The sequence below is a fragment of the Salvelinus namaycush genome, chromosome 14 (assembly GCF_016432855.1).
Source record: "Salvelinus namaycush isolate Seneca chromosome 14, SaNama_1.0, whole genome shotgun sequence".
In the NCBI taxonomy this organism is placed as follows: Eukaryota; Metazoa; Chordata; class Actinopteri; order Salmoniformes; family Salmonidae; genus Salvelinus; species Salvelinus namaycush.
Window position 1 is genome coordinate 37,524,643 of NC_052320.1, and position 15,348 is coordinate 37,539,990.

At 41.8% G+C, this 15,348-nt stretch overlaps 1 protein-coding gene across 1 annotated transcript; it reads right to left on the minus strand.

The window, feature by feature from the left end:
* LOC120058986 (translocating chain-associated membrane protein 1-like 1) lies at nucleotides 1–8,108 on the minus strand. The gene is made up of 11 exons (XM_039007745.1): nucleotides 7,857–8,108; nucleotides 7,359–7,419; nucleotides 7,106–7,224; nucleotides 6,674–6,790; nucleotides 6,506–6,564; nucleotides 5,771–5,855; nucleotides 5,513–5,583; nucleotides 4,197–4,301; nucleotides 3,611–3,754; nucleotides 3,305–3,465; nucleotides 1–3,214 (listed from the first exon to the last, which is right to left on the minus strand). Exons 1-11 carry the CDS (start codon nucleotides 7,974–7,976, stop codon nucleotides 3,147–3,149), a joined length of 1,110 nt encoding a protein of 369 aa, XP_038863673.1. The 5' UTR covers nucleotides 7,977–8,108; the 3' UTR covers nucleotides 1–3,146.
* Nucleotides 8,109–15,348: the final 7,240 nt, after the last annotated feature.

Below are 15,348 nucleotides of genomic sequence, written 5' to 3' on the forward strand. Positions count from 1 at the left end.
ATTCAAACATGAAGTAAGTACAAACAAAGAAAAACTTGAGAAATACCAAGATTTTGCATAAATACATTCCAGAGAATTTCAGAGACAACACGTGTAAAAAAAACTTGAAGCAAGCAGCAAAATAACACAAAACAAGGACAGTGCATGAACCATAACCATGCTTTCTTCTGTGTACCTGGCTGCTATGAAGGAGTACACATCCCATTGCAAATGCATCAAATGGTTGTTGCCACCTAAAGGGCTGATATACACTAATAAACTATTAGCATGGGTCTTTGCATTGTGTTGGCCCATTGCCACCTTACCAGCGATCAAAATGGTCATTGCAGTCGAGGCTACAGAACTGTGCTACAACCATACACAGCGGCATCCATCGGTGTCATGCTTCACTACACTGTATATTCCAATAGCGGTTGTAGCAGTGAGAAGACAACTCAGAGAGGGTTAGCATGTGTCCTAACCTGGATAGAGAAACTCCTGTTACTCGGCCCCTCACACGGTGCACCATCACATCAAATCAATTCATAAAAGGAATGAAGGGCAAAATGCTAATCTTTCCTTTATTGTAATTATCACTTCACCAAAGTGTCGTATATAGTTAGATGTTTTAGTGCCACACACCAGCTAGGTGAAGTGAAATGTGTTGTTTTACAGGGTCAGCAATAGCCTGGTCCTTGATCAGATACTAAATATCCTAGTCAACTTCTCTGACTATGGTTGTCATGCTAGCAGAGGAGCTGGCTAAAGCAGACACACAGGTCTGGGATCAGGCTAGTGTAAGAGTAGGACGACCAAGTGATTTAAATACACCTTAGAACAATAAAAACAAACATATCAGGATCCTTGCTGATCAAACAGTAGCTTTGCTACTGGACAGCAGATAGCAATTACAGTAGAATACAATAAAACTACAGTAGACAGTTTTCCGTATAGTGCTTTCTGAGCATCATCTTATGGCAGAATGGTTCTTATTTACTCTACTCAATATATACATCCTAGTCTATGAAATAGACTACGATAGTGAAGGTGAAATGTGAACCCTGACTTAGAAAGGGGAGAAAGCTTTGTCTTCTGATGTATAAAAACATGCCAACGTGGATGCAAAATAATACTCAGATAAAATATTCAGCACACAGATATGAATAAGTTCTTCGAATATATAAAAATAGCTTTAAAAAAAAAGAATCGGACCATTTTTAGTAAAGTGTAGCGTTAGATTCATGTAGATTTTAAACATCAGATACAGTAAAGTACAGACTGGTGTAAAAAGTCCTCTGCTCCACCTTTCCTCCTCAGAGACATTGCCACATAACAGAACACAAGTCCTCCACACTCAACTTAAGATAGAGCGTTATGAGGACTAAACTAGTTACGACTCATGTACTTCCTGCCCCCCCAAAAATATATATATATGCAACCTACTGGTCCCAGACCAGTATATGCTTCAGCCAACTATAACACTAGTCAGAGAAGTTGGCGAAGCAGAGTTGTGATCCGGCACACTGGTTCACCATAGCAGGACTGGTAACCTGGCCCATTGGTGGCAACAGCATTGGGTCTACAGTAGGACATAACAAGTGTCCAAAGGCAAATGTCCAAATCACTGGAAAGGTGGAGTAAGAAGCCCCCAGTCACCCCAAATTTGGCAAACAGAAGTCACAGAATCTCTTTCATACAGGACAGGGTTAAGGGCCAGAGGTTGTAAGCATCCAACAACTAACTTCATATAGAATATACTCAGTTGTCACTCATCGTCTTCGTTACAAAGGCCTTTTGTAAATGAACAAAAAGGGTGAAATGAAAACAAGGTAGAGGATTTCAAAAGGAAACGAGGGGAGTCAATAAACTGGTTATGTCGCATTCTATAATGCCACAAGGGCAACAACTTTTTTTCCCCCCCACCAAGACGAAAGCATGACTCATGCGGAGCATTCACTTCCTCACGGACACAACAGAAGCATTACCACAGGTAACAACACACAAAGGCTCAAACACGCACCTCTCCCATCTGAGAATGAGAAGTACAGTATAATAGGTGGGTGTTTCCGGAGGCAGCTGCCTGCCATCATATACCCCGATATAAAAAAGGCAAACAGAAAAGGAAACCCAAGGAGAATTTCACAGCTCGCGCCACTGACATTTTAAGGACACTTAAAGGAGTATTGTATCATTTGGGTTGAGCACTGAGACAAAGCGTTTCACTTTGTACCTCGTCTATGCTGGTTAGGGAGTTGCCAAAGCATGATATAAAAATAAACAAGATACGACTGAAATAAATAACTTAACTCTACCAGCGGATGTGAAAAAAGGCCACTGAATGCTTCTGAGATATGCAAACTCAAACATGACAGCACGTCAAAACCTCACCATGACCCTTGAAGCTTAACAATAACTTGAGCGCATAAAGGATTGCCGTTGTTAATGAAAATATCACGGCTCGAAATACTGAACTGAAACACACAAACCTCACCTGAACTCCTGCACAAATCCTACTCTTACACGAATGCATAATTTGCTCAAGAGATCTAGTTCTGCATGGATAAAGACAGTATCGCCCGTCAGCAGTACAGATTCCTGGATGAAGGCCAGTTGAGTCAGAAGATGGGGCTACTAATGACTAACAGTGCCCTCAATCCCATAATAGCCCAGGTTTCATATGGCAAAAAGGCAGGTAACAATACAGGCAGTAAACAGACACCTTTTAGGAGTTAATGGTGAGGTCTCTATTCAATTGAAACCAACGGCCAGGTAAAAGGCTAAACTTTATGCCCAACGTTTCCCCACACTTTCTTTTACATGTTCGGTAGAGAACATGAATCCTGACATGCACTCTTGCAATGCAAATTGAACAGTGCTTGTTTGACCTCCAAAAAGGGACACTTTAACCAATCTATCCAGTTATAGCGTTTAACCAGTCGACCATGCCCGACCTACATTACACCCTGAGAAAGAACGACTTAACACAAACTTATCAGGCCATCAAAACATTGAACCTAGTTTTTAACAGTTCTAACTCAAGAGATGGTTAAGTTACGGTTTCTTTGTGCGCTTAAGTGGTTGTTTTGGCGAACAGTAAGTTCACTTTTTAAGTGGTGAAAAGTGTCACATTGAGAGCAGCCCCCTCACTTAGTTCTCTCCCTCCATTTCTACAAGACTTTTCTTGCCCGAGGTGATGTCTTGTCATCAGACTTCAGCACACCGTTGGCAGAACCTCCTAGCAAAACAAAAAAGAACAACATGTCAGAAACAGAGTTACAAATGGCTGGAGGTGTGTGTTGAGTGGGCAGCGGTGGGGGGGACTCACCCCGGGCTGGGTCCTTCTTGTGGGGCTTGCTCTTTGGGCTGATAGCCTTCAACTTGGAAGCCTGGCTCTGGCTGTGCTCCCTCCACTTCTTCAGCTGAAAGTTGATGAACTTCCACATCATCCAGGCCTGGGTGAGGCAAATGGCAGCCAGGCATGTCATCCTGAGATAGGGAAGGAAACATGAGGACCAGCCATGAGCAGGCTTTCTATTCTTTTAGATAGAGGAAAAGTTCTAACTTGCTCAAGGCCCCAATCAGAAGGGGAGAGGGGGCAAATTAAAAAGTGACCTTAAGGAACATGACTTGCCTAACGGTGAGCACATTAAAGTTTCCCTCCGCCAGTGAGAATCCCTGGTTCTCTGCACGGGGCAGTCCGAAGCCAAATGTCAGTACGGAAAGTGTGAGGGTGACGAGGCGTGCGATGACGAAAAGCAGCGCCCACAAAGTGAAACTGGGAAAGGAGAATCAGAGGGGGGGGGGTTACAAGTCACCACGGCAATAGCAGTGACATCTTCTACGGGCTCATGTAAGACAGCGTTCCCCCAAACTTTATCCTGGGGCAAGTTTTGTTTTTTGCCCTAGCACTACACCAGTGGATTAAAATAATCAAATCTTGATGAGAAGTTTGTTATTGGAGTCAGCTGTGTTGTGCTAGAAAAAAAAAAAAGAAAAAAACTAGGCGTGCACCCAGGGGTGGCCCCAGGACAGAGTTTGGTAAACCCTGATGTAAGAAACCAACACTACCAAGTTATTCAAACCAAAATCAGTAGACGCCAACATAGAAGGAAAAGCTCCCATTGGGTCACACAAGTGAGTTGCTGAAGGATGGTGATAATTCAAACTAAATTCCAAAACCTTGTATGCAGATTTTACTGCCAGTGTACAATCCATACCCCTTCTGCTTGTTCTCGTCACTGAAATAGAAGAGGCGCGAGGCGTGGAACAGGAGCTCCACCAGGGAGTGAGGTACAAGCAGCACCAGGCCCAGCCGGTGGAGGCTAGTGAACACACAGGAAACAGGAAGTCAGCACAGCACCAGGTGAAACATATCACAACTTCAGATGCCATTTTTTAGGTCCAGGGATTAACAGCACTGAAATACTCAATATTATTCACATTTGCAGCAGGAAGCACTGTCTTTTAAAGACACCCCAATGGTAGCAATGATTTATGCATATCTACCATAACAGCCTATAACTGATACATGCAATTATAAGCTGCGGTACTCCAATATTGTTCAGTAGTAGGTGTCCGATCTATTAGAAATATCGCAGTGGTTTTATTTGGTAAGAACGGCACCACTGCGAGTGCTGCTACACTAGCGAAAATGTCAACGCTGAGGCCGATTGAGGACATGGAGACAAGTCACCCAACAGGGAAACAGGATACGTCACATTGAAGCGATTTGCAAATGGTCTTAAACGACCTCCTTCCTTCCCTAGACTCCCGTCGGTCATGCCCGGTGATCAGGAACAGATGTGTGGTGCACTAGAATCAAATGAATGCCCTGTGCTGCCTTTACCCCGTCTTCCAGACCAGCGGTCTTGAAGGAGAGACGACAGAGGACCATTACATAATATTGGGCCAAGGTTCGGAAGTGAGCTAAACCAGTAAGCGGTACTACTGATGATTCTACCGTCTGATATTACTACTAAAATCTTTCCAAGGCCTCTTTCACAGAACAAATTAGTTTGTCAGACATGACCTGTGCGTAGTAAGTTTAAAAGACCGCCTGTATTTTGAGGATAAAGTAAGGAAATGTTTACAACTGACCCCACCCATCTCCCCCACCCAGCACACAAACTCTCTTCGGGATATATTACATAACGGGATTGTTTTAACTGCGGTATCACTCTGGCATAGTTTGAATACCTCCCTTGTTGTCTGCATAGTCCCATCACACTAAACCAGGCCACCTCACACACAGTCACGAGGCGATAAGGGAATATCCACAGCTGCTCACACACACACTTTATTGCAATGACAGGAACACCCAGATATGGAATGTGTTTACCCCTCTGCCATACCAAACCCTTTTCTCGGATTGAAAAGAGGTTCTGCTGCTTCATTCAATTATTTGGAACGGCTCACTCAAGGACATGGAATATAGGCTAATTATAAGTGCAAACAGAAAAACTTCCGAACAGCAGCTCCACTCTAAAAGTCCATCGATCCTCTCATCTAACCACGTCACTAAAAAGACACTCACTTTAAGACGTAGGCACCGGTGATGTGGAAGACGTAAAGGCAAATGTAATAGAGCTGGCGGGGAATGTCCTCCTGAGAAACAAGCAGGACAGGGCCTTTATTAATGACTGCTGTATCAGTGTAAGATGAGAATAAAGAATATGAACCGTATACATATTGAAACTTCGGGGAATTAGTCACAAGACATATCCTTCCATGTTTAAAATAACTGATGGGTCATCCTTAGGACCTAACCCATGGTGCGTTCATGGACACTTACCTTTCGCACTTTCTGGAAGTACAGCTCAGGAAGGGCGTGGAGCCAGTAGGCCATTTGGCAAATGTAGAAGAACTTCACCTGAAACCTGCAGAGGACAGATTTACAGGCAGGCAGAGGGAGAGATCAGGTATATCAATGTAGGGAGGGAGTGGATATGATTGGAAGGTTTGACCATGATAACTTCAATCCCGTTACATGCATTTTACAAACATGTTATTTGGTGGTACATTAAAGTCCATCAATAATAAAAATGTAATTTGGGAGAAAATATTCAGTTCACAATCTATGCATACCTGCTTATTCCATTTCCCCAAATTAAAATGCATAGAAATAAGATGCCTCGTAACACAATGACAAATCTGGAAAGGATGGGACGAGAGACACCTGGCGCGGTGTGTCTAGCTTGAGTAAAACATCACAATCTTAATAAATATTTCAGGGGAACCTGACATCTAACATGGATTTGATGAGGCAGCCCATTACAGCAGAAGTGTACTCCCACACGCAATACTGGGGCTGCAATGCACCCTGGGAAAGCAAGGCCTGGCCGATGTGCCAACTCAAAAACATCCGAGCCTTCCCAGAAAACTTGTGTTCAAGAATGCTTGGTAACTCTAAACAAGAACACACAGAACAAGTAGTGATGAGAGTTCTTACCCTGTCCTACTGACATATTGTTGAAATAATGAACAAGGGAGCTGAAGGTGTAAAATGAATGTACAAATCCTTACTTACACCATGTGGGTGTGTGGATAGCCCTCCCATAGGAAAGTAGGATTTGTTGCAAATTCCTCCTAACAGATGAAAAGAAGAGAAGGCGTGAGCCAAAGAACAAATACAACGGGACGAAGTGCTCGTCTTGTCACATCATGTTCCCTGGCAGTGCTTCGTTGGCCTTTTTACCGCTGTTAAGATGCTGCAGCCCCAGATGAAGGAGATCAAGTAGAAGGCAGCAAGCTGTCCCGATTCATTGAACTTGCTGTGTTTGGTTTTTGACAGATGCAACCGCCTATTCATTTTCTGAAATCAGAGAGAATAGGACATGAGAAGCTGGGAAACGTGTCAGTGATCATTTGTTGTGGGCTGTGTAGTGGACGTGGGGGATGCTATTTGACTGGCTAAGAGGGTGAGAATGATAAGACTGAAGAGAGAGAAGGCCAGACCTTATTTTATGACTCACACAGAGAGATGGAAAAGAAGAGGGGGGGGGGGGGGGAGAGAGACACTCTCGCATACACAGTGACGCATGTGTTCTGTAGAGCAAGGACCTATACAGGGGTCCCGCTTTCTCTCTCAGGTCACACACACACAGGGTCTGTGTGCATAGCCACTCACATCAAGAATGTATTCCTGTATTAAGGCGTGGAGTATGACAGCGATGAGCAGATAGAAGAACACAGTGGCCATGTCTTTAGGACCGTACTGGTACAGGTTCACTGGCTCAGCCCTCTCATCTGATAACACACAAAGAACAAAAAAACATGACCCAAGGCTTCAAATACAAGGTATTGGACACAAGTACTAAATAATGTAATGGAGGTCAATTATCTTGTTTTAAAAATAGATACAAAGACAAATGTAAACTTACCGAGACTTTGAGTCACATTGTACTGGACAGTGATGAACATGATGGCAAACTTCGCTGTCACCTACAATAAAGGACATAAGATGGGAAGCAATGATGTGCATGCAATTCTCATGTAGCAAAATGGTATTGACACGGCAGTCTGTAACAAGGGTGGTTCTTCCTGATGCAAATGTGTGTTAGGCAGAGGTTGGGTGGTTGCTGTAAACAATTCCCGTCTTTTGCTGTAATATGGATAGATTTCAAAGCTAACTGGCTAGCAATCCATTTGGCAATATTAGATAGCGAACTAGGTTGTGTGAAACGCTAGCTGACCAGGCAGCCACTAGCTTGAACAGTGCCCCCACCCCCCCTGCGTGCAACCAGTGACACATGAGAAGGGAGACGCTTGCGAGCAGCCCCCTCATCATCATAGACGTTGCTTTTTCTTTAGCTAGCTACCTAGTTATTTGCCCTACCTAAGCTAACTAACAGCATACATCCCAGGATTGAACATTGTACCTCGAACATCAGGCCGAGGAGAATGACCATAGCCACACACGAAACCATGTCAGCGTGATTCTGGATCACGAACTCGTGGCTCAGCACCGCCGGGCTCTTGTTCTTCTTTCGGAAACCCATGGCCTGACCGATACAGCTCTCCCTCCCTGCCGCACTTCAGTCACTCGCCGCACCGCTTGCACTCGGACGCAAACTCTCCTCTTTTGCTCCCTCCACCACTGCCAGTACACTGGGTAAATTGCAGGTCATGTGTTAGCTAAGAAACGACAAAGATGTACCAAACACACACGCAATTTGTTCCTAAGCCAGTTAAACGTCCACCAGTATTTTTGCCAGCTGCACAAATGCTGACGTCTATTTTGTATGGTAATGAGGAAACCGTCAAAATAAAAGACCGCAATTGAAAACGGCAACGTGGATAAGTCAATCAAGATGCTGTATTACATTTTAATCAATGTCCATTTGTATTGTGCTTATAAGCAAATGTAGGGAGGAATTTACGAAAACAATTACAAATATGCTTCTAAAAACATTTTTTAAGACCACTATCGAAAAAGAATATGTTCAATGTTTAGAGAAACAACTATTCTATGTGCAGAGGTAAAAGTGGGGTTGGGAATACTCAATACAGTAGGTTCTGTAGAATCTATATATTTAGAACACTCACTCATTCAAGGTTATTTTTGTATTTTTTTTTACTACTTTCTACATTCTAGAATAATAGTGAAGACATCAAAACTATGAAATAACATGTGGAATCATGAAAAACAGAAAAAGAGATGAAAAACAGCTTCTATCTCAAGGCCATCAGATTGTTAAACAGCCACCCCTACCTACAGACCTGATATCATTGGCCACTTTAATAATTGGAACACTAGTCACTTTAATAATGCCACTTTAAGAATATTTACACATCTCGCATTACTCATCTCATATGTATATAATGTGTATTGTATCCTTCACTATCTATTCTTTACTATCTATTGCATCTTAGCTGCTCTGTCACTGCTCATCCATATATTTTATACTTATATATTCTTATCCCATTCCTTTACTATATTGTGTGTATTGGGTTGTTGTGGAATTTGTTACATATTACCTGTTAGATACTGCTGCACTGTCGGATCTAGAAGCATAAGCATTTCACTACAATCACAATAACATCTGCTAACCATGTGTATGTGACCAATACAATTTGATTTGATGTAGTAAACAAAAAAATGTTAAACAAATAAACCACTACAAAAGGACACCAATAATAAGAAGAGACTTGCTTGGGTTAAGAAACATGAGCAATGGACATTAGACCGGTGGATATTTGTCCTTTGGTCTGGAGTCCAAATTTGAGATTTTTGGTTTCAACCGCCATGTCGTTGTGAGACACGGTGTGGGTGAACGGATGATCTCCGCATGTGTATTTCCACCATAAAGCATGGAGGAGAAGGTGTTATAGTGTGGGTGTGCTTTGCTGGTGACACTGTTTGTGATTTATTTAGAATTCAAGGCACACTTAACCAGCATGGCTACCACAGCATTCTGCAGCGATACGCCATCCCATCTGGTTTGGGCTTAGTGGGACTATCATTTGTTTTTCAATAGGACAATGACCCAACACACCTCCAGGCTGTGTAAGGGCTATTTCACCAGAAGGAGAGTTATGGAGTGCAGATGACCTGGCCTCCACAATCCCCGGCCTCAACCAAATTGAGATGGTTTGGGATGAGTTGGACCGCAGAGTGAAGGAAAAGCAGCCAACAAGTGCTCAGCATATGTGGGAACTCCTTTCAAGACTGTTGGAAAAGCATTCCAGGTAAAGCTGGTTGAGAGAATGCCAGGAGTGTGCAAAGCTGTCATGAAGTCAAAGGGTGGCTATTTAAATAACCTAAAATATCAAATATATTTGGATTTGATTAACACTTATTGGTTACTACATAATTCCATATGTGTTATTTCATAGTTTTGATGTCTTCAGTATTATTCTACAATGTAGAAAATAGTAAAAAATTAAGAAAAACCCTTGAATAAATAGGTGTTCTAAAACGTTTGACCGGTAGTGTAGGTAGAAGTGTGGTTGAGAATACTCAGTAGGGTCCATGTATGGTGTTATTTCATGGGGGACTGAATTATTTTTATTTTACTAGGCAAGTCAGTTAAGAACAATTTCTTATTTACAATGACGGCCTAGGAACAGTGGGTTAACTGCCTTGTTCAGGGGCAGAACGACAGATTTGTACCTTGTCAGCTCGGGGATTCGATCTAGCAACTTTTCGGTTACTTTCAGTTACTGGCCCAACGCTCTAACCACTAGGCTTCTACGAAGCAAAATATAATTACTGTATATGAATTACATATTGACTTATAGAGTCGGGTCATGTAAGGACTCTATACTAACCAGCATTTTATATGATTTCCAAAACAATACATACATTTATTGTTGTTATGTTGAATATCAGTTGGAAAAACAAAACACTGTCATGACTCTCCTGTGAGGATCCAAAAGATCAAGTGACAGTGGATCAGCTCTACAGAGCTCTCGTTCTCCCACAGAGGTGGAGAGGGATGGATGTGGGGGTTTTATGACACCTCACGTCGATCGTAAACCATAGGAGGCAGACGATTCTTTTTGGGGCCTAGTTTGGGTGATCAGAATGTCTTTGTGTCTTATGAAGAGTTTTCTGCCCAAAACTACAACATCAAACCATGGACACTGGGACAATATATTTGAACATCCGAATATTGGGAATGATGCCTATTTTGTGACGTTATTAAAAGTTGCATGAAGATGTTATAACGAAAACATTGTAACTTGAAGAGTTTTCATACTGTGTATATCATGTTTACATACTTTATGTTGTGTGGAAAATATCCAGGATAAAGAGAATGTTTTTGTGACAATAAGATTGTGATTTCAGTTCTCTAATGAGATCATAGTAAATTGTGATACCTTGCATCGTAACTAGCCACGCCCCAGGGAACCCAGAGAGCGTGTCAGCCTGATGTAAACGCACCCATTTTTTACCCGAGGGTATAAAGCATTTGAGTTAAGAATTAACATAACTGACTAAAATGGACCACAGCTGCAGTGTGGGCTAAGATAGTCGCGACCCCGAAAACACAACACGAGCTTGAAGACAAAGGAACCTCTTAACAATCAATGCTACAGTTGAGTAACTGCTATGGTTGAATACTGTATCTAAGAAGGTGAATTTAAGTAGGACCATCAAGTTATTCTCTTCAAATCATTGTGTCCTACACTTATTTCATCACCACTCTGATATTTTGGGGTATTTTATTAGGATACCCATTAGCTGTTGCAAAAGCAGCAGCTACTCTTCCTGGGGTCCACACAAAACATGAAACATAATACAGAATGACAAGAATAGATCAAGGACAGAACTACATAAAAAAATGTTAAAGGCACACAGCCTACATATCAATGCATACACACAAACTATCTAGGTCAAATAGGGGAGAGCCATTGTGCCGTGAGGTGTTGCTTCATCTGTTTAAAAAAAATCACGTTTGCTGTTTATTTGAGCGATATGAGATGGAAGGAAGTTCCATGCAATAAGGGCCCTTGTCATGCCCTGACCTTAGTTCCTTTGTTATGTCTCTATTTTTGTTTTGGTCAAGGTGTGAGTTGGGGTGGGCATTCTATGTTTTTGTTCTATGTTTTATATTTCTGTGTTTGGCCGAGTGTGGTTCTCAATCAGAGGCAGCTGTCTATCGTTGTCTCTGATTGAGAACCATACTTAGGTAGCCTCATCCCACCTGTGTTTTGTGGGTTGTTGTGTGTCTGCACCAGCCAGAACTGTTTCGGTCGTTATTCTTTGTTATTTTTGTTATTTCAGTGTTCATTTAATAAATATGGACACGTACCACGCTGCACCTTGGTCCTCTCCTTCCAACAGCCGTTACAGCCCTATATAATACTGTACGCTTTCTTAAATTTGTTCTGGATTTGGGGACTGTGAAAAGACCCCTGGTGGCATGTGTGTGTGTCAGAGCTGTGTGTAAGTTGACTATGCAAACAATTTGGGATTTTCAACACATGCGCATATACATACACATACATACATCTACACACGCACACCACTTTCCTCTCCCCGCTTCTCTCACCCCATCCCCATCATTGCGTCTCTCAATACATACATTTTAAACAAACTTACAAACAGAAATTAAACAAAAGCTCAGTTTAAACTAAGAAGTTAGGTTCCACACATGGAACGTACAGTGTAATTCTGAAATACATAGATCACCACCATTCTAAGAGAATCCTTGCAGCATAATAGCTGATACCTCAGGTTCTAGGTAATTTAGATAGGGTTCCCATACTTTGTAGAACTGATCTGTTTTAGAATGCAATGTACATGTCAGATATTCCAGAGGTACCCATTCAAATAGTATCTTATGCCAATCTTTAATAGAAGGAACCTTCTCACTAATCCACTGTAAAAGGATGTTTTTCCTTGCTGCAAAGGTAAGGATGTTGTAAAGCCTCCTCTTACCCACAGAAGTAACATGCCTACTAGGGAGACCCAACAGTAAAGAAACTGGGTCCAATTCTAGATCAACCCCTAGGATCTTTTCAATTTCTTGCAGAACACCAGACCAGTATCTTTGTATTTTGGTACATGACCATAAACAATGTGTTAGGGTGCCTGTATCAGTTTTACATTTAAGACACTGAGGAAGAGGGGCTAAAAGCATGTCTGCGATTTGGGGATATATGCAATCTGTGTATTATTCTTAATTGGATTGCTCTAGTACGATTACATATAGATATTGTTTTTGCATATCTCCAAATGTCCTCCCACATCTCTTCGTCAATAGTGACAGACAATTCTTTCTCCCACACTTGTTTCACCCTCTGTGTGTCGACAGCAGAAAAGGACCTTAAAGCATCATAAAACAGACTTACAGACATTTTCCTTTGTGGGGAAAAAAGCATTCTTTCAATGACAGACATATCAGGGTTACCAATTAAGGTGGTGCTCTTCACAATATAATGTCTTACTTGTAGGAAGCGGAAAAAGTCCTGCTTTGGGAGTCGATATTTCTCCCCCATCTGCTCAAATGACAATAAAATCTTATCAGCAAATGTCACGCTCTGACCTTAGTTCTTTTGTTATTTCTTTGTTTTAGTATGGTCAGGGCGTGAGTTGGGTGGGTTATCTATGTTTGTGTTTCTATGTTGTTTTTTTCCTTTGGCCTGGTATGATTCTCAATCAGAGGCAGGTGTCGTTAGTTGTCTCTGATTGAGAATCATACTTAGGTAGCCTTTTTTCACCTGGGTTTCGTGGGTGGTTGTCTTCCGTGTCTGTGTTCCACACGGAACTGTTTCGGTGTTCGTTCGTTCAATTTATTGTTTTGTATTTCAGTGTTCAGTTTGTTCTATTAAAGTTTCATCATGAACACTTACCACGCTGCGCTTTGGTCCTCCTCTCTTTCTCCAGACGAAGATCTTTACAGCAAATAAGTCATTTAGTCTGCGTATGCCCGTATTAAGCCAAAAGTTAAAGCCAGCATCCAGCAATCCTGGACCAAAATCTGGGTTAAGAATTGGGGTAAGAGCAGAGGTTAGTTTGGACCTTCCCAGAAAGCGCTGAACTGACCTCCATATGTTGAGTGTGTTAAGTGTAATAGGATTATTGCAGTGATCTTCTACAGACTTGAAACTTCTGAAAAATTAAAGATCCTGTAAGGGGTATTTTGAAAGAAGTCTCAATGTCTAACCAAATAGAGGAGTCATCGTTTGTGATCTAATCAGAAATATAACATAGGTGGGCACACCACTGATAGAACCTGATATTGGGCAGATCCAAGCCCCCCATAGAACTTGGCAGCTGCAATATTGCCATCTTAAGTCTTGGCTTGTGTTTACTCCATATAAAGGAACTTAGCCATCCATTTACATCCTTTATTACCTTATTGGAGAGTAATACTGGGATCATTTGGATTGGGTAAAGTAGTCTAGGTAAAATGTTCATTTTCAAGAGGGATATTCTACCCAACCAAGAAATCGGGAGAGAGTTCCAGCGCTCCAGATCCTGTCTTATTGTATCAAACAAGGGAACAAAATTGGCTTTGTACATTTGCTGGAAATTAGGAGTTACAAATATACCCAGATACGTAAAACCTGAGGGAGACCATTTAAAAGGGAAGGGAAGGGGGGAGAAGTATTAGGTACAGAGTGAAGGTTACCAAGTGGCATAGCCTCTGATTTAGTTAAGTTAATCTTGTAGCCTGAGAATTCGCTGAATAATTCAATAATATTAATAAGAGATGTAGTTGAGGTCTCGGGATTAGAGATGAATATCAGGACATCATCAGCATACAAGCTTATTTTTATGGTGAACATCACCAATGAGCAGCCCCTGTATAGCAGGCGTTACCCTGATGGCCTCGGCCAGTGGTTCCATAACGAGTGCAAATAGGAGAGGGGACAAAGGACAGCCCTGTCTGGTACCTCTGTATATAGAGAAGCTATTTGACCTTAGCCCATTAGTAAGGACAGCAGCCTGAGGATCATCATATAAAACTTTTACCCATTTTATAAAGTTGTCCCCTAGACCAAATGTATTTAGGGCAAAGAATAGGTAAGACCACTCCACACGATCAAATGCTTTCTCAGCATCTAGGGAGAGCACAAGACCATCCCTAGCACTTTGTTGGTAGGCTTGAATTACATTAAGAAGTCGCCTGACATTGTTGCATGACTTACGGCCCTTAATGAAGCCAGTTTGGTCTCTTTTCACAATTAGTGGCAGTGAGTCCTCTAATCTTGTGGCTAGAATTTTAGAAAGCAATTTTCTATCCACATTCAGAAGGGAAATTGGTCTGTACGAGGAACAAGACTCTGGACATTTTCCCTTTTTGAGAATAAGTGATATGTTGGCTTCTCTCCGCGTTTGAGGGAGCTGGTCATTTGAAAATGAGTGGTTAAACATATCACGCAATGGCTCAAGGATCAGGCCATGGAACTCTTTATAGAACTCACTACAAAACCCGTCTGGTCCTGGGGCCTTACCATTTTGCAGATTCTTAATTGCGAACATTATCTCTTCCTCGGTAGTAGGGGCATTAAGGAGAGACCTCTGTTCTTCGGAGATAGTAGGGAGCTCAATCTTAGAAAAGAAGTTCTCCATTAATTTGGGTGCATCATTTGGCAGTTCTGAGGCATTAAGATTTGCATAGAATTTCTCAAATGAGTCATTTATCAATTTATTTTCATATAAATGATTGCCATCAGTAATAGTAGCAATTGACTGTGAGTAGGTACGCCAAGTACGTTCCTGGCTTATCGCCATGTTCATATAGCTTTTGCCTGACAAATCTCATTTTCTTTTCAGCGTCCTGTGTTAGGAGAGAGTCCAACGTTGATCTAAGAACTGATATTTCCTTTAATAGGGCAGGAGTGGGAGTTTTAATATAGTCCTTCTCTTTAGTTCCTAATTCACCCTCTAACGTTTTTTGCTTTTCACGCTTTTTC